General features: G+C 37.7%; 2 protein-coding genes across 7 annotated transcripts in view; both read left to right on the plus strand.

Annotated features, from left to right (window-relative positions):
* Nucleotides 1–4,254, plus strand: part of LOC113649052 (male-specific lethal 3 homolog) — an 86,097-nt gene extending 81,843 nt beyond the window's left edge. For 2 of the 6 annotated variants that reach the window (XM_047802989.1, XM_027156644.2), the window contains one exon: nt 289–4,254. In XM_047802989.1, the coding sequence (XP_047658945.1) occupies nt 289–3,263 (2,975 nt within the window). In that variant the 3' untranslated portion in view covers nt 3,264–4,254. The remainder of the gene's footprint in view (nt 1–288) is intronic. The other 4 variants (XM_047802988.1, XM_047802990.1, XM_047802987.1 and 1 more) reach the window with 4 other exon arrangements.
* A 4,497-nt stretch (nt 4,255–8,751) lies between these two features.
* Nucleotides 8,752–19,463, plus strand: LOC113648965 (ribose-phosphate pyrophosphokinase 2). Its single transcript, XM_027156515.2, has 7 exons — nt 8,752–9,064; nt 12,498–12,681; nt 13,262–13,360; nt 14,135–14,259; nt 15,901–16,074; nt 16,797–16,956; nt 17,906–19,463. Exons 1-7 carry the CDS (start codon nt 8,943–8,945, stop codon nt 17,996–17,998), a joined length of 957 nt encoding a protein of 318 aa, XP_027012316.1. The 5' UTR covers nt 8,752–8,942; the 3' UTR covers nt 17,999–19,463.
* The last annotated feature ends 1,096 nt before the right edge of the window (nt 19,464–20,559 follow it).

Below are 20,559 nucleotides of genomic sequence, written 5' to 3' on the forward strand. Positions count from 1 at the left end.
AACACAAATGTATGAGAGAGTTTAGCTGATTGGAAAATTTTAGAATGGGAACTTTTGGTGTGTACTTAATAAATTTGTAATAACCAAGTTCAATTAACAAATTTACAACCTTTTACAAATTTGTGTAAATGGAGTAAAATGCATAGGTAAAAGAATGTGTTGTAACAGAAGATTAAATGTTGAAGTTAATTTATCAAAAACATTAATTCGGTAAATATATAAATAAATATGAACTATTAAGATAAACAGTGTAACAAAAACTTACTTGCTCACCATTTTTACTTACAGGAACCGGCATATCACGAGCTTTTAGTCCAGAGTCCTCATCAGATTCAGGAAATGAGACCAACTCCTCAGAGATGACAGAGAGCTCAGAACAAACTGCAGGCCACAGACTGTCTGAGAATCCTATGCGTCTTCTGGTGGCAACCACAGAGGGATACCAGCCCCTTCAGGAGGAAAAGACAGAATTCCCTGTCTCCCCTTGCACCAGAGGGTCTATTCCTAAGCCACCACGCAGTCCCTCAAGACGCAAAGACTTGGCAGTTCAACCAACAACAGTGCCTTCAATGCATAATCTACCTTCTTCTGATAATCCAGAGACAGAGCCTGAGGCAAAGGCAGATAAGTCCTTGGGTAAATATCTGGTCAAATCTCACTCGAGCACGCTTTTGAATACTGGAAAAAGATTGAAAGCAATGGCGACTGAGGGAAGACGAATAAAAAAAAATAAGGATGCACCAGGCAAGTATAACACCTTCAGTGGAAGAGAAAGTAATAGAAGAAGACAATTGGTTGTGAAAGAATTCTGTGAAAGATTTCAAGGGCTACAGTCCCCAATAGAAAATGAGCCTTCAGGGAGCCAGGTTACAGAATCTCTTGGTTCAAGAGAGGATCTAACTGGCAGCAATATTAGTCTCCCCACAAAGAAGTTTCAGGATACTGAACAAACTGAAACCTATAAGGATGATCAACAGATTCTTCCTCCATTACGACAAGGAGTGGCACGACTGTGTGAGTACCACCTAGCCAAGCGTATTTCTTCTTTGCAGAATGAAGCTCTGTGTTCTCTTCAAAGTTCCCAATCCTCGTCTCTGGATGTCGGTGGCAGTACAGGAAGTAGTGCTTCTGCAACACCAGTGGACTCCCCACATTGTGCCACTGACTGCAAAAGCAATTTCTCTGGCTCTTCCTCCTCCCTCCTGCTCACGTCAAGGGACCTTCACCCTCATGCAGATGCTGCTCTCTTGAGGAAGATGCTGCCAAATGTACATCCCCCGGGATCAAATCCACCCCTCAGTGTCCGACCATCCAAAGTCAAGGAAACCACAGGTACAGCTCGAAGGAGCAACCTTCTAAGTGATCTGCATGAAAAAGATGGCAGTGCAATAAGTATAAACACAAAGGAGGGGAGTGAGGCTTATCGGCAGTTGATTGATTATCTAACAGTCAGCCATATGCATCAGGGTGGCAAAGGCTTTAGGGCAGGGTTTGAGGGCAGCAAAAAAGACCAAAGAAAGCATATCAAAAACTCTTCATTCTTTATAGACAAGGTTAAAGGTAAAGGGAACTTTAGTATCAAATGTCCCTGCATGCCTCCTTCTCCTTCACTGGTTCTCAGCTCAAACCCTAGTGCAGATTCTCCAAAAATATTCCACTCAACAACTTTGCCTGCTAAATTGAAGAGGAGTCCTGATTTGCATGCTCAGAGACCTGTCAGCAACATTGATGTAAGGCCTAATCATTCTGAAAGAAGAAGGTCATATTCTGGCCTCAATTGTGAATTAGAGCAAAGTTTTAACCTTGATCAGTTCTCATCTTTAAATAGGAACCACTTTGAAGGGATACCTCATGCAAGCACAGATGACTTGCTCATATCTGACTGCAGGATGACACTTGCTGTCCAACAGACGCTTAATGATTCTTTTTGTCTCTCTAGTGTAGCTGGCACAGAAGACCGCGGAATGCTGTTGAGAGGAGGAGACTTACCTGCTAATTTACCAAGGCACATCAAAACCTGTGCCATCCCTCTACCCCAACCACCACCACTATCACTTCCACCACCACCAACAATACCTCCTCCACCTCAATCAAGGCTGTCAAAGAGCACCAGTTACATTGGGCCAACACAAGAGTCACTTGTCCCTCTTAGACAGAACCATCTAACTTCTCAAGGGTTAAATCAATGTAACACCAATAGTCCAAATCGTGGCAGAGACATAATTAGAAGTACCAGTTTTATAACTGCAGGATCTGGAAATATTGATGCACTGATTGAGAAATCAAGAGCATCATCACTGGCCAGAAATCAGCAGGACAATTTGCATGCAACTGAGCCACAACTACAAAGAAGAACTCCCAAGAATAAGCTGTCAAAAAGCTACTCACAAGGTTCAGTAGCATCCCAGACCATGGGTTGGTCTGTAAGCAACAGGGACAGCAGAATGGATTGTGCGATTTCTCCAGGACAAAAGGATGCAAAGCAGATAAGTTCTGCACAGAAGCTGGATATAAATCCCTGGACATGCAATAGTCCATTCAGTTACTGTTTCTTCAAAAAGAAAAACCAGACAGTGGAGGATGAAGGGGGCATAGGAGATGGTTTGAGAAGGCAGCTTTGTCACTTGGATGAACCAGGACCTTCTCAATACAACCCAGACACTTGTGTTATAGACACGATTGGAGAACAGCTGTATGCAGAAGTTTTGAACAACATGACCTTTGGGGACAGACTTGTTCGCATTAATGCCCTAAAGGACCACACGTATGTGTACCCTGCTGTTTTTTCTGATGTTCGAAGAGATGCCAGTGAGCTGATTGCTGTGGTGCGTTCTAGTGTGGGCAGAAGTGATAGAGGTGCCCCACCTATGCAGACAGAGCAGCTGGCACAGTACAAGCACTTGCTAGCAATCGAATCTAAAGCACTTGGGCAGGCATGCCACAGGATGGCTCAAGCACATGGCAGCCCAGAGGAGATGTTGCTGGCAGTCAGTTCCAGTTTTCAGGTGCTTTGTAGCTTATCTGAGATCTGCATGTGCTTGGTTCGTGGCTTAGGTGCTTCAGCCAGCCAGCAACAGCGTGAGGTTGCGGCCAAGGTTGATGAGGTGGTCATGAACTACATGTGCTTGCTTCGGGCAGCTGAGGGAGCCTCTGGGAGTTCTCCTGGGGACCAAAGTGTTAAAACACTTGATCGCCATTCTAGCACCATGTCGGCTATCGTCAACACTCTCACCCGCTCTCTGAAAACACTACTCAACAAGTAGGCCTCTTCTGATTCAACCTATTATTTGCAAAGCCATAAATGGACATCTGGGTTGAATAAAAACCCTAAAGTAATCGACTGGAACAAATACTACTGTGGTGTCCATATTTATTTTTCGTGTTAGAATGTATATACAAAAAAATTCTAGAACTTTTTAAGGAGCTTTAAAATGATTATTCGCGTATCCTAAATATCTTATAATGCTGTAATGTCCCATATTGCAGTTTAAAACTAGAGGATCAGAGTAAAGGATTTTGCTAAAGAGTTGTAATATTTAGTATATAAACTGGCTTCATATTGCAAATAACTAAATTGCTTTTTTTTATTTATTCTATTTAATTTTATTTATTATATAACAACCTATTGAAAAGTACAACAAATATGTACTTATATAATGCTTTTAATAATTATAATGGGTAATAATGGTTTCTGTTTATTTTGTATTTTCTGACATTATACTTCCTGAGATTATATGTAAAAATTATTTCACAGTAATTAGTTACCCCAATATAAATAAAAAGTATACACATAATCACGACTGTCTTTAATTTTTAATCTCCAGAATACAATAAAGTGTTTAAAAGAAAATATCGGAATATCTGCTTTATTAACACAAATTATTCATTTGATCTGTTTATTTGTCCCGTAAGCTAAAACATTTTCTCCACATCATTTTTGGTGTTTTGACAAAAATTCACAATGATGTAAATTATAATGGTAATGTTTGGATTCAATTTTTTCATTTGAAACTATTCACCTAATATGAGACTGCTCGATTACTGAGCTCGATTTGCAGCACATCAAAAGAATTATTTTAAAATCATTTCCTACTGTGCAGATGAAACTTTATATATCTACTTCCAGCTTTAGTAAATGTACAACACAAACATTCACTATAGCTGCCAATTCTGATTCAGAGAGACGTCCATACCACAATTAATAAGCCTTAGTGACGATACCATATGATCATAAACACATGACATGACAAATGTGATGTCAAAAATGGTAACTTTAAAAAATAAACTTTTATTTTCAGGCTGTGTACCTGTCTGGAATAAAAGTGTAATAATCTAATTGGAATGTAATAGTATGTATGACAAACTCATGCAATAAAATAAATATTAATTGTTTTTGGAATATGTATCAATTATTGTGAAGTATTAAAACAAGTGTTATTATTATTATTATTTATTATTATTATTATTATTATTATTATTATTATTATTATTATTATCATTATTAGTAGTAGTAGTAGAAGTAGTAGTAGTAGTAATATTATTATTATTATTAGTAGTAGTAGTAGTAATATTATTATTATTATTATTATTATTATTATTATTATTATTATTATTAACAACAAGTGGGCAGAAAACGATAAAAAGAATAAAGTTATTTTCATTTTTCATCACCTGACTTTATAGAAATATAATACTATGCTAAATAGTTTGTCATGTCTCCTTTGGACATGATGGCTACATTATATCATTAGACATCCACACAGTAGTTCATAATTAATTGCACAATTTCAGCTTAAATGTATAATCATACAGTATCTCACAGAAGTGAGTACACGCCTCACATTTTTGATAATATTTTATTGTACCTTTTCATGTGAGAACACTGAAGAAATGACTCTGAAAAGTAGTGAGTGTACAGCTTGTATAACAGTATAAATTTGCTGTCCCCTCAAAATAACTTAATACACAGCCATTAATGTCTAAACCGCTGGCCACAAAAATGAGTACACCCATAAGTCCACATTGAGCCCAAAGTGTCAATATTTTGTGTGGCCACTATTATTTTCCAGCACTGCCTTAACTCACTTAGGCATGGAGTTCACCAGAGCATCACAGGTTGCCAATGGAGTCCTCTTATACTCCTAATTGAGGACATCATGGAGCTGATGGATGTTAAAGACCTTGTGCTCCTTCACCTTGCGTTTGAGGATGCCCCAAAGATGCACAATAGGATTTAGGTCTGGAGACATACTTGGCCAGTCCAGTGGTCATCTTAGAGGTGTCTTCGGGGTCGTTGTCTTGTTGGAATACTGCGCTGCGGCCCAGTCTCCGGAGGGAGGGGATCATGCTCTGCTTCAATATGTCACAGTACATGTTGGCATTCATGGTTCCCTCAATGAACTGTAGCTCCTCAGACCATGACACTTCCACCACCATGCTTGACTGTAGGCAAGACACACTTGTCTTTGTACTCCTCACCTGGTTGCCACCACACATGCTTGACACAATCTCTCTTTTTTCTTCCTTGTATTTATACATTGTGTTGTGTATATACCTTATACTATATTGTGTCTTTATTTATTTTTTATATATTTGGATTTCTTATTCTTTGCTGGTGTAACAGAAAAATTTCCCCAGTGTGGGACGAATAAAGGTATATCTTATCTTATCTTATCTGAACCAAATAAGTTTATCTTGGTCTGAACAGACCAAAGGACATGTTTCCAGTAATCCATGTCCGTAGTCTGCTTGTCTTCAGCAAACTGTTTGCGGGCTTTCTTGTGCATCATCTTTAGAAGAGGCTTCCTTCTGGCATGACAGCCATGCAGACCAATTTGATGCTGTGTGTGGTGTACGGTCTGAGCACTGACAGGCTGACCCCCACCCCTTCAACCTCTGCAGCAATGCTGGCAGCATTCATACGTCTATTTCCCAAACACAACCACTGGATATGACGCTGACCACGTGCACTCTACTTCTTTGGTCAACCATGGCAAGGCCTGTTCTGAGTGGAACCTGTCCTGTTATTAAATCGCTGCATGGTCTTGACCACCGTGCTGCAGCTCAGTTTCAGGGTCTTGGCAATCTTCTTATAGCCTACACCATCTTCATGTAGAGCAACAATTCTTTTTTAGTTCCTCAGAGAGTTCTTTGCCATGAGGTGCCATGTTGAACTTCCAGTCACCAGTATGAGAGAGAGAGCAATAACACCAAATTTAACACTCCTGCTCCCCATTCACACCTGAGACCTTGTAACACTCACAGTCACATGACACCGGGGAGAGAAAATGGCTAATTATGCCCAATTTGGACATTTACACTTAGGGGTTTACTCATTTTTGTGGTCAGCAGTCTAGACATTAATGGATGTGTGTGACATTATTTTGAGTGGATATCAAATTTACACTGTTATTCAAGGTGTACACTAACTACATTACGTTGTAGCAAAGTGTCAATTCTTCAGTGTTGTCACATGGAAAGTATAATAAAGTATTTACAAAAATGTAAGGGGTATACTCACTTCTGTCAGATACTGTATGTATTATCATAGCATTAAGTATGAAAGTCATATTATTTCTTGTTGAATAGGCTGCTTGTTAGCTAGCCCAGTGTTAGCTAGTTTGCAAACATGCTCTTGTTGTCCACTTATCTATGAAAGCTCAAAGTGATTTTGACTATTAAGAGTATATAGATTTTCTACCAGTGACTTCATAGTCATTTCATTCTATATTTTATTTAACAATGTATTACACTACTACAATGATACAGTAATAACATTGAAATTAAGAAATGCCAGATTTGGTAAATCAATAAACAGCCACCAGATCTTGGAGAATGTTCTATATCATGTGATGTTATGACTGTTTATGTCTTAATGCAACATTTTATATTTCATTAATTTTCAACGAACACTTCAGCCTAGTGGATTCTAAGACTACTATGGGAACACAGAGTGTAAAACAATTCCTTGGAATAATCCAATCATCGCCGGGTATCACACACCCACAGGCTCATTCACATGTAGGTGTCCTTTAGAATTGCCAATCCACCTAACAGCGTGTTTCAAAAAGGTGTGAAGAAACTGGAACACATTGAGAAAACCTATGCGGATGCAGGGTTTACATGTAAAACAAAACACAGACAGTAACACAGTAATCAATGCTCAGGATTGATCTGACAGACCCTGGAGAAGCACTGAAGCAGCACCACTACCTACTGTACTGCATTACTGTGCTATGCCACCATGTATAACTGTGTAAATAAAATACACTTGATTACCAATCTCACTGATTACCAATCTTTATGAAATGTAACATACAAATAAATATGTAGCATCGTTAATTAACTCTCAATTTTCAATAAAACATAACCTAATATTCATATTCATGTGTTTCAGCTTGCTAGCTTGGCTAATAGTTAGTAAACAAATATGAAAAGAAAGACAAATTTGCAGTTAAAGGTTGGTTAATGTTGTTTAGACTGTTTGCATCTGAGGTAAATTTGTGTGATTCTGTGATCGTAAACATCCTGTCTACGGGTTATCTGGATAAAGTTACTGAAGTTTGAATGAATGAATGAATGAATGAATGTATTCTAAAGTGCAAATAAATGGAAGAAATAATATAGCATTCCCAATTTGGTTTATTGTTCACTCCATAATTTTGGTATGTTCAGTTATCTTACTTCAAACAACTATTCGATTCTTATCTATTAAACTTTAAACTGAGGCCCTTTTTTCGGCTGCTTTTATGTTTTGTGTTTTGTAATATTCCTATTAATATTTTTATGTACATACAGTAGTGTGCAAAAGTTTTCGGCAGGTGTGAAAAAAAATGCTGTAAACAATGAATGCTTTCAAAAATGGAAGTGTTAAACATTTATTTATTTTCATAAATGAACAAAATGCAGTGAATGAACAAAAGAGAAATCTAAATCAAATCAATATTTGGTGTGACCAGCCTCTGCCTTCAAAACAGCAGCAATTCTTCTAGGTACACTTGCACACAGTTTTTGAAGGAACTCGGCTGGTAGGTTGTTCCAAACATCTTGGAGAACTAACCACAGATCTTCTGTGGATGTCTCACATCCTTCTGTCTCTTCATGTAATCCCAGACACACTCGATGATGTTGAGATCAGGGCTCTGTGGGGGCCGTGCCATCGCTTCATGCTGATTTGAAGGCAAAAGGTAGTAACACCAAATATTGATTTGATTGAGATTTTTCTTTTGTTTGCTCACTTTGCATTTTGTAAATTGACCAAAATAAACACTCGTTTTTTATATTTCTTTGTTTACATTCTTTGTTCACTGCATTTTTTCACACCTGCCTAAAACTTTTGCACAGTACTGTACTTTATATACACATAAATATCAGTGAACACTCAACACAGCTAGCAGCCTAAATCTTGTTATATGGATGTTGTTGATGTAAACAGACTCTATAGTAAAATTTAAATATCGGATGGAAAGTTTTAATTATATATATATATATATATATATATATATATATATATATATATATATATATATATATATATATATATATAATCATTTAGTTCAGAATTACAGAAATTATATTGTGGTAAATTATTTGATTTAAAGTTCAGTGTTAATGTCAATATTTCTGTGGTTTTAAAGCAGTTTTGTTTGTTTGTTGTATCACACCACACGTTATCATCGTGTAGTTTCTATTTAAAAATGATTTATTTCTAACATTATTAAAACTCATGATTGTTAGTATTGTAGCACTTCCGCTTTGCGCTCTTTCCGTCACTTCCTCCTTGTGCGTCGGTCACTCAGCGCTTATCGAGCATGTAGTGGTGCTGGGTTATTTTTTTTTTGTTCGCTTTAAATTGTCCGTCTCGGTGCATTGGGGATTTCTATTTATTTCTATTTTTTATCACCAAATACCCCCGGTTTCACACGTGTACACGTGTTTCCGCCATGCCCAACATCGTGCTGTTCAGCGGGAGCTCCCACCATGACTTGTCCCAGAAGGTGGCCGACCGCCTCGGGCTCGAGCTGGGGAAAGTCATCACCAAAAAATTCAGCAATCAGGAAACCTGGTGAGTTATTAATCAGTGAAAAGTGTAAGAATCGCGTGCAGCACGTGCAGCGCGTGAATCTAACATCACACGTGCTGATTTCTTACTGTAAGCGTCCGGTCGTCACGTTTCTGAGAACTTTCTTGCTCTGAAATCATTCATTCACACACACACACACACACACACACACACTTATTCACACACACAAACATACATATACATACATACATACACACACACACACACACACACACGATGGTTCATCTCATGGTTCAGACACAACAATGTTGTCTGGGGGGGGGTGGGGGTGGGTGAGAGAAACTGTGCCTATAAAAGTGAAGCAATTTGCATCTACAAAGGTTAATTGGAGACCAGCAGGTTTAATGCTCATATTGTGCTATTATATATGTGTGTGTGTGTGTGTGTGTGTGTGTGTGTGTGTTTTACCTGGAAACCTTACTGTACCTAAGGGTATAGTGTAATTCCTTCATCTTAGAGAGTGTTAGATGGACATATTTAGGGATGCATCAGTATGATTATTGGTATCAGGCTTAACCATACTATGAACTGGTGTCGTATCTAATTTGATGGATATTTTGACATAAGTACATGTAACACATAATATTTCACATAAACCTTGGGCAGACCCCAAGTCATACTGCCAACATTCCCAGTGTATTGCATAAATCAAACCCAGTCAGGTGTTGACCAGTAATCCTAAATATAAAAGCGGAATCCCATTTATACAGTGCCAGAAAAGACAAGATGTATAGTTTGACAATATGACCAGTTGTTCAAACTAGTATATCATCATGGGCAGTTGTGGCCTAATGGTTAGAGAGTCTGACTTGTAACCCGAAGGTTGTGGGTTCGAGTCTCGGGCCGGCTACAACTGAGGTGCCCTTGAGCAAGGCACCCAACCCCCCCCCCAAGCTGCTCCCTGGGCGCCGCAGCATAAATGGCTGCCCGCTGCTCCGGGTGTGTGTTCACGGTGTGTGTGTGTTCACTGCTGTGTGTGTGTGCACTTTGGATGGGTTAAATGCAGAGACCGAATTCTGAGTATGGGTCACCGTACTTGGCCGTATGTCACTTCACTATCTTTGCCTGCTGGTAGAAAAGAATTACAGCTACTGATGCCTTTATTGTACATTACTACAAACATTTATTCATTGGTTTGGTTAGAAGGAAGCTGTCAACTTAATCTTAAGGGTTTAAAAGGAATCATGTTTGAATTAAAGTTGTTTATTAGTTCGAGGAGTTCAACCTGTGTTTTAGCAACTGGCCAAGCTAGATGTTTTGCCTGAGAACTTTGCCACAAGGTGAATGTTTATGCAACAGTTGATATATTAAAATAACCTTGCAGTTATGTTTTAAGGACTTGGAAAGAAAGTCTGAACGCTTGACGTACATTGCCAAATTATTAAACTTGTCTTAAAGGCCTAAGTGTGTGCATTAATCTGTTTCATCATTAGCATTAAAGTGGATAAACAAGTTACATGGGTATCATTGTTTAGACAAATGACTACTTTAACGAACGGAGTAATGCACACGGTTTTTACAGAATATTTTGTGATCAGGGGTTAGCCGAACTGTGCTGAAATAACTCCTCTACAAGATCTGTCCACAAAGCTTTACCTACATTTTGTGAATTACCCCATCACCCTGAGTGTGATGCAAGAACTGTTATCTCAGGAGTTAAAGTTATGTAGTCGTCAGTGTTGTTTGGCTAAACCAGTGTTATTCAGACCCCTGATCAATGAGTTCAACATAAAATGTGGCCATGTTAGCTCTTCTCCTCTCCCCCCACCCACCCCCCATGATTAAATAAATGTTTGAACATGATCAACCTGTATTTCTAAAATATTATACCCAAGTAAACCCAATGGAGATTTTGTGCTGTTCGTAATTGGTACACAGATCTTTTTAATAGGCTGTTTTCCTTATTATTCTTATTATATTTAATTACTTAGACTTGTAGCATTGATTCATTGTTACAAGACAAGCAAACCTTTGTTTACCTTGAGGTAGCAAAAGGCTAGGTGTCTTTAGCTCTTCCCTCAGATCATGAGAGAAATTGTTATGCACATGTTAGCAAGCTCTTCTGGTACATAGATGTTATTGTACATAATAATTCATAAACAGGAAACAATACAGCATAAGTTTATTTTATAAACATGAGTTTATTTTGACTACGCACTTTAGACACGTGCAGCAATAAGCTAGGTGAGTCCTGTAAAATAGCGTTGCAAGCTCTTCCCTCAGGTCATAAGAGAAATTATATGATTGTGCAGTGGTTTGTCTGCTAGTCCTGCCAGTAAAGCTTGTTTTTTGTTCCTAATTGATTTGTCATGGTCCCTTTTTCTCGTTCCCTCACGTGACACGGTTGGAGACGGATAAACAGTAGGAGGCCAATCTCCTGTCCAGAAGTGCTGCTGACTTGATTTTTTTTTCTCCCCCTCACATCTCAGACTTTCACCGTGCAATCTAGCAAATATATTCTTCAAGTGCTCAAAATGTATTCATTTTATCTTGGTCTTATCTTGATGCAAGTTTTACAGAATACATATCCTGAGATGCTGCTGAAGAGCTACGTTCTTATCTGTCTTAGCTGCGATGCGAAGACATTCCAACTTTCATTTTCTTTATTAGAACATGAGCAGTTCTGTTAAAAAATGTGTTTAATAAAAATGAACAATGAATGCAACGAATATATTGCGGAAGATCTGTTCCGCCAAATGTGAAAGCTGTGAAAGCCAAATGTCCAGATTCACGTTGAACTCATTGATCAGGAATCCCGAAAGCACTGGTTTAGCCAAACAACTACTAGATAACTCTTAGTACTCAAGATAAGACTTCTTGTATCACACTCAGGGTGAAGGGGTAATTCACAAAATGTTTGTTTAACCAGAAATTAAGTGTCAAAATCTTGTTCTTTTGGTACTACAGCTATGAGGCTAACATCGCAAACAACTAATGTTAGCTTCATTAAAAGCTGTTTAGAAATCAAGGTATTCTTGCTTAAAATATAATTGTGTTAATGTAATACCACATTTATGTTGAGCATATTTATTGTTTTCATACATATACATATGTATTTGTCATTTAAGGGAAATGATTATTTGTACATGTAATTTCAGACTAGATGTTGATGACATGGCAGTAATAGCTTTAGTATATGATTAGTATTTTGCTAATCACACCGAGGAGCCCTGTATTGTTTATTTGTAATTCATATTTCCCCTAAATGCTTAGTGTATAAATAGAAAATAGGACTGACTAAAAAAGGGTACACTCAACGGTACACCGCAATGCTCAGAAATGTGCCTTAGTGCCACTCAGTCTGGGATAAGGTTTGAGCTAAGTATGTAATTTCTGAGTGACATTTGGTGATGATAAGCCATTATTTCCTTAACCAAAATTTATTTGACCGAGATAATGTTGTTGTCTGCTACAGTGTGGAAATCGGTGAGAGCGTGCGAGGTGAGGATGTGTACATCATACAGAGTGGCTGTGGAGAAATAAACGACAACCTCATGGAGCTGCTGATCATGATCAACGCATGCAAGATCGCTTCGTCGTCTCGCGTCACTGCCGTCATCCCGTGTTTCCCCTACGCCCGACAGGACAAAAAGGACAAAGTCAGAAACCTTTTTAAACTCTGATGAAATTTATATTACCTGTATTCATTAACAAATGAAGCTGTATAGATTTTATTGATCTTTGCACTCTTTTCTGTCCAGCTTAGCATAAGATAGCAGGTTTGGTCTCAAGCTGAGGGCTGATAATTATTTAGCAGTAGATTCGAGAACATTCCAGTGAAATATACTCACCTTCACAGACACACTAAAGTTTTTTTTTTTTAAAAAAAAGACTTTTTACAGCCAGATCTGAGGTCAAAGCTTAAAGCGGGGTTTGTGTGCGGTTTAACTACTTTAACATCGACCGTGTAAGTAAACCTCCTGAGGTTTTACAGACCTCCTGGAACATTTATCATACCATAATGAGTAGATATGCATATATAATGCAACATGTAGTCAAAAGCACACTAGGCTTAAAAATCTAACAGCTTATATGCTTTAATGGTACTCAATGTCCAAAAATTCTCTGATTTTGAAACTTGAGCTTTATAATATGTTCGGTTTAAGATGAAGGTGTAAATATAAGCATGAAGACAATGTGAGTGATTGTTAGAGATAAAAATGTTTTTTCCCCTTTCAGAGCCGTGCACCGATTTCCGCAAAACTGGTGGCCAACATGCTGTCAGTAGCCGGAGCAGACCATATAATCACCATGGACCTTCATGCTTCACAGATTCAGGTAACAACTTCACAGGCAGTGCAAACCTTCAAATGGAAAATCTCTTAGTAAATTTCTTAGTAATCAAAGTGTACAAACGTGGACAAATCGGTTAGTAAGTTCAGAAGGAAATGCATGAAGTCTCAGCGCCTGATTTTTAATTATTTAAATGTATTTAATTACATAATTAATTGATTAGTTATATATATTTTTAACCTCACTTCCACCCTCTCTGACCACTCACAATATTTCTAATGAACCTAGATGGTACCAGCTAATAAATAAAAATTGACTCTGATGAGAATAAAACATTTACAGAACATGAATGAATGTTTGACGGCTTTCTCATCATCCCACCGCTAATCACAAGTGACTCAAGCTCAGGCCTGTCGCAGGCCAGCAAAACAACTCAACCACTCAAAAATGTTACAGCTGCTCAATAAAACAACGTTTTATTTTTCAGTTAGTGGTAAATAAAACGGACGATAGCGCTACAACATGTACGTAACGCTAATGAAAAGAACACAAAACAAGAAGCGTTAGTTAGTAATTAAGGACTCAATTAGTAAATCTTCACGTTGAAGAATGTAACATCTCGTGAGAATTCTCAACATCTCACGAGTGAATTCTTGCGCGCGCGCGTGTGTGTGTGTGTGTGTGTGTGTGTGTGTGTGTGTGTGGGGGGGGGGGTCCTTTTTAATTCCTAGCAAAAACGACCTGTTCTTCCAGTGTGTTAAAATGAACTACTCTTTCTGTCATCTGATTGGTGCTTTGTGCTGTCTTTTCTGCCTCCAGGGATTTTTTGACATTGCCGTGGACAACCTGTACGCAGAGCCTGCAGTCCTCCAGTGGATCCGAGAGAACATTCCAGAGTGGAAGAACTGCATTATTGTCTCTCCTGATGCCGGTGGCGCTAAAAGGTAATCTTCTGACATTTTGGTCACAGCTCGGGTCAGGGGTCAAGCACGCACGGCTGGCCCTGGGAGGGTTAGTGGGCCAGCTTTGACTAATAATCTACTTTGTTGTTGATTTAAGAGCATTTATTTTTTTCTCTGAGGGTGTGATACGGTCTGCAAGAAAGCTGTTATTTCAGAGTTTGCCTGCTGTAAGCAGTCAGTAGAGCGGATAATAAAATGCCGTCGTCAATGTGACCGCTGAACTTTGTCATTTTGTTTCATTTATTAATCATTTTGTTTTTTCTTTTTAATCCCTGAGACTATTTCAGATAACAGATGATGTTCTTTTATATTTAGCTTTAATATGCAAAAGTAATTTAAGTCCTGGGTTAAAAGCCATTTAGCTTGAAAAGGAAACATCGATATAAATCATTCATAGTAGGAACATGATCGTTGTCCAAGGATTAATATTTATAGTACCACTTACAAGAAAGCTATTCATCATCATCTAATGACAGGACAGGATCACAAAAGCATTCCTGAAGATACATTAAATGCATTTAATTACCGGCACGTAAAGAATCGGACCAGAGCTATTATTTTATTCCGTTTATAAATTAATCCTTATAAGAGAATTAGAGGCAGAAAACCACCTTCTATTTTTTCGATTCTTTTCTCATTGTTCATTTTTAGTCACGTTCAGTGTCCTACAAATGAGAAACCCAGCGCAGTAGTGACGTGGCAGTCGAAAGACTCAAAGTTTTCCGAATGCAATACAGCTGAGTTAGAGCAGAGATTTGGCTGGGAATGTTAACCATCTGTGACTTTTAAGAGAAGCACGATGGTGTCGGTGGTGGTATTAGTGTGAAAGTCGAGGCGTTTAAGCTCTATCTGTTTGAGCAGAGTGTACAGGTGAGGAGGCGAGAGAGCTGGGTAGATTAAAAGACTGGAGCTCAGCTGTAACGCTGTCTTTATGTAGAGATTAAGTGTAGGGCAAATCCCACTGATGGATGAACTGCATGGTGGGAAAGGAAAAAAAAATTATTACTAAATAAATACACTATTGGTGTGTGATTCCATGTTAATTATGCATATTCAATGAAAGGGTGGGTTATGATTTTGAGAACCGCACTATTTCTGATGAGAAAAATAGCATGGAAAGAGTATTGGTATTCTGTTAACAGCTAAATGTATTATCTTCTTACATCTTCTGACATCTTTTTGTGCTAATGAAGATCACTGTTACTCTTTGCACTCTAAATACATAAAGGAAAATGTATTTAAAAATAAAACCCGCGATTTTGGAATTGTTTTTTTTTTCTTTTTCTAATATTTAATATTATAATAAACGAATTATCCAGTGTGTCTATCTAATATCTAGTTTATACTATTTATTGATAATATTTCCTCAGTCTGAAGTAAACTCTTCAGAAAGCAGATATGTTTTCTAAAGTACAGAATTTTCAGTAAATCTTATAACTGGGTCATGTGTGTTCATTTCTGGGTGTAAAATGTACTGTTCATGTACTGTTTATTCGCACCCAATGAAATTTCAGTAAAAACGTCAAAACAGATGGCGTTGTTTCTCCAACTGTAGATTACATATCCTCAGTTAAACCTTAAACCTGCAAATTTGTGAGTACTAACCTGTACATTTGTCCCCAGGGTGACCTCCATCGCTGACCGGCTGAACGTTGAGTTCGCCCTAATTCATAAAGAGCGCAAAAAAGCTAACGAGGTGGACCGGATGGTGCTGGTAGGGGATGTAAAGGACCGAGTGGCCATCCTAGTGGACGACATGGCTGACACGTGTGGGACCATCTGCCACGCTGCTGATAAGTAGGTCAACGCATAACACACACTCCGAATGCAAAACATGTAGCCACAAACGCGTTGCAGGTTTAATAACCTCATGTGATATATGCATTAAACATCGGGAGAAAATGGACATTCTTATTAGCAAGTGACAAAATCGCAAAATATATATATACAGTATTTCAATATAAATTCATATAAATGACATATAGTATTGAGATACATATGGAGGAGGCATGGTAGCTTAGTGGTTAGACAGTTTCCTGCCTCTGCCCCATTGTGCACCAAGTTTCCATGTTCTCCCTGTGCTTCAGAAGTCTTCTGTAATCAAGTGGTTAAGGCTCATGTTCAAGCCACAGCACTGCCGAGCTGCCACTGTTGGGCAATTGCCACTCTCCCTGCTCTAGGAACACTGTATCATAGCTGCCCCTGCACTCTGACCCCAACCTCCTTAGTTGCGATATTCGAAGAAAAGAATTCCGCTAAGCTGTAACATATATGTGGCAATAATAAAGGCTTCTGTGCACCAATTTCATTCATAGTGTGTGAATGGTTGTGAATTGTGCCCCGTGGTGGGCTGGCACCTTGTCCTCTGTCTCAGGTTCTATGTCACCCTGTGTAGAATAAGCTGGATGGATGGTTTGTTGGTACGTGGAACTCTATCTGTCTTCCACTTCCACTGCTCTCATCCACTTATTCCCCCTCCATCTTTTTAATATCTGCCCTCTTTCTCATCATGTCATCAGGCTGATCTCTGCCGGGGCTATAAAGGTTTATGCAATTCTTACCCACGGCATCTTCTCGGGTCCAGCAATCTCGCGCATCAACAGCGCTCCTTTCGAGGCTGTTGTCGTCACTAACACCATTCCACAAGAGGAGAAGATGAAGCAGTGCCCCAAAATCCAGGTATCCTTAAACTATAATAACCGTCAGAATTCCTGAATGATTCCGAATTATTCCTAACAGCATATTGTAAGCTGGCATTGTGGAATTTCTTGGGTTCAGGACAGGGAGTATAAATACATTGAACAGGTTGCATTCACGATTAGAACGTTCCACATGCAACTCAATAGCAAGCAGCTCACAGTGGAGCACTTTTCTATCTCGACCAATAAAGTGAGGAAAAACAAATTTGCCTTGACTGTGAGGGAATATATGGAGATTATGTTGGGTAAAAGTGTTTCACAGTCATTATTCCAACATTGCAGCGTAACTTGTTAGTCAGCTAATATTAGCTAGAACAAGATTGAGTGTCCTGGTGTGTCACAGGAGATGCTTTTATATAGAAAAAAATAAATAAATTAATATGCTCTTGCCAGCAGATTTTATGGCTCAGGAAATCATTTAGTAAGATGAATTTCTGGTCATGGTATTGGGGGGAAAAGGTTATCAATTATCTATTAAGTTGAGATAAAATTGAATCTTAAAATTCAAATGTCATGTACATATAAATACAATTTAATAAGAAAAGATCTAATTGGAGGGCTTTTAAATGAAGGGCTTCAAGATGCATCAGCTAGTAGTTTTGAATTATTGAAGTTTCTGAAAATAAAAACATAAATTCACCTTTTAATTTAACATAAAAAAATATTTTGAATAGCATTAACAATTTTTAGAAAAACAATCTCTTGCAAAAAAAAGAGATTTGTTAAAATGAATCACATCAGACAAAATAATAATTAGTGATAGTTTCATGTGAACAACCTAATCGTCGTGTTGCTTGCTGTAATGGCTCCGATTAGTCCTGTTAGTGTTTTTCATTAGACTGAGTGAAAACCTCAGGCCTTTTAATCTGCGGTTTGCTGTCCTCCGTTATAGTTTTGTGAGGTTGATCATTTGTTTGTATCTTTTCTAGGTCATCGACATCTCCATGATCTTAGCCGAGGCCATCCGGAGAACCCACAACGGCGAATCCGTCTCGTACCTTTTCAGTCACGTTCCATTGTAAGAGAAAAAAGCAGTTATACTTTTCTTCCTCCTCCATCACCAATTCCAGTATCATCCCCGTGTGGGAGGCCGGCGAGTCGGTCCCATTCGGTAACCAGCAGCAAGCGGCCAGCTCTTGTTTATGATGTCCACATCACTGTCCTGTTAGCATTCCGTTCACAAAACAAACTTTGGGACAATTTACAGTGGTTTTGTTCTCAATTTCCAATTTATTTTCTGGTCTTGGTTCTGATTTAACCAAATATCTGATACCGATTTTACTTCCGTTTAGTCAGTCATTCATTTTTTCCCCCAAAAGTATGCACATGTATATAGTTTCCCTACAAGCAGACTATCCAAGATTATAATTTTTGTCAGGTATTTAGTTTAGCCGTTAATGCTTCACATTTGGCTTCCCAAGAAGTTTTGTAGCTTAAATAAAGAAGAAGCAGAACACGTATATAGACGCATCTCTGGGTCATTTTGTGACTTTATAATTCGCTTTATTCTTGGAACTGATTTAACATTGAAGCTGATTTGTACCATTTTAAGGCTGAAATGACCCTTAAAACAGCCAAATCAGAGAAATGTAACGGTTCTTTGGCTCGAATCCAACTGTTTGGTCTTTATTGCAGCACAATTTTTTGCAAACAAACATTAAATGCAAAATCTCTCTCTTTTTTTTTTTTTTTAATTAATCTCCAATCAGTTATTAAACACAGTTCAGAGCAGATGCTTTTTTTTTTTTTAAGCTGCCTACATTTTCATGGAAATGGCTAAGAGACTGTTTGAGACCACACTGACTTTGTTTATTTCTTAAGTGCTAGACTGCAGGAGTTACAGCATTTGGGATTTACATGAAATCTCCATGAACATCTCATGGGTGATGCATGGACTAAACACTGTATAATTTCTGTTTTACTCTTCATACGTTTTAAAGCACATTATTACACAAAGGCACACATCATATATGTATAAATCAGCTGTCGTCCAGCACTGGTGATATCCAGCAGTACCAGCATGATTAAACCTTTTAGATCAGACTTTGGCTTTTTGTCATGGTTCAAAGGCATATGCAATGCTTGCACCCTAAAACAGCTAGCAGAAATTAAATAAAATTCATATGTGAAACCTATGTGGCTTAGAAACCTTAAACATTCCATGCTCAATAGCTTTCATCAGAATTATACTAATACAAAATATGTTGGAGCACAGTAAGAGTTTTCACCAATGAACTCTTGTTGTCCATCAATAGATTTCAGTACGGATTATAGAAACAGCATAATGAGGTGGTGGAATCCATATTTTTAAACACCGGGGCATTCCTGGGTACATTCCACAGCATCTTTTACCACATTTCACAATACATGACGCATAATGCTGCTTTTATAAGCATTAGGGAATGCATTCCAAACATTATATTCAGGACACTGATCAAGTGTTAATGTCTTAAAGTGACCATGAAAATAAATGTATGCTTTGACAAAGTCCTGTATTGTTCTTTTTGGCCTAAAGGTGTTGGTTAATGTCATATGATCACTAACTATTTGAATTTTCTATGCAGAAGTATGGGAGTATTATCTTTAATTAGTACTACATTAATGTTTCTCTTATTTGTTCTAGAATATACAATAATTAATAAACGCATAGATAGATAGATAGATAGATAGATAGATAGATAGATAGATAGATAGATAGAAATTAGGTATTAACATTTTAAGACTAGATGTCAAGTTTTTTTATTACTTGTTCTAGTTTTGCTGTGTGGTTAACAGCAGGCTGGTAAAAGTTGTTTAGAAGTCTCTTGACCACATGAGGGCGCCATTCAACCGGGCTATTTATTTATTTGTTTGTTGGTGAGTTGGCTAGTTGGTTAGTTACAGGGACAATGCATATTAATAAACATTTCTGTCAATATGCCAGAGTTAACCAGATGGCTAATTTTCACCTGTAATCCCTAGACAGATGGTAATAGTCACCCTAAAAAGGATAAAAGTAAATAAATGTACATATTGAAATAACAATAAAGCTACAATACATTAATAAAAGTAATACTGTAATTATTAACTATGATGTACATTACAAACACAAGATAAAATAATATAAAAAGGTAATATAACCAATTGACCAATTGGCACCCTCATATTATATATAATGTATGTATAGTGTGTATATAATATGGCCAAATGAAAACTATAATACATGATTATATTACATAACCATTTTAATATCACATTAAGGAATATATTAACAGACCTGATGGCAACATTATTATTATTATTATTATTATTATTATTATTATTATTATTATTATTTGTCACTTTTTGAAGTAGTATAGCATACTTAGTCCAAAATATCCCATGAGTGTTCCACTGGTCTGAGATTTGTAGATTACTGTATTGTAAATTGTGGACTGGTTAGATTAAAATGATCAGGTATGTGGGTCACAGAGACCCTTCATGTGAATAAAATCTGGAAATCTAAATAATGCTTAACTAAAACATTCCCCTGGGATCCTCAACATAACAATTGTAGCCAACTGGTAGTCCAGCCTGCTAATAAAATACATTGTGACCTTGATAG

The sequence above is a fragment of the Tachysurus fulvidraco genome, chromosome 18, assembly GCF_022655615.1.
Source record: "Tachysurus fulvidraco isolate hzauxx_2018 chromosome 18, HZAU_PFXX_2.0, whole genome shotgun sequence".
NCBI lineage: Eukaryota > Metazoa > Chordata > Actinopteri > Siluriformes > Bagridae > Tachysurus > Tachysurus fulvidraco.

What these genes read in the sequence shown, in the direction of transcription:
- LOC113648965 (XM_027156515.2), top strand. Translation starts at nt 8,943, where the DNA reads ATGCCCAACATCGTGCTGTTCAGCGGGAGCTCCCACCATGACTTGTCC. An exon ending in GATGCCGGTGGCGCTAAAAG is followed by an intron (nt 14,260 to 15,900) that starts GTAATCTTCTGA and finishes ATTTGTCCCCAG; the next exon opens with GGTGACCTCCATCGCTGACC. An exon ending in AGCAGTGCCCCAAAATCCAG is followed by an intron (nt 16,957 to 17,905) that starts GTATCCTTAAAC and finishes TATCTTTTCTAG; the next exon opens with GTCATCGACATCTCCATGAT.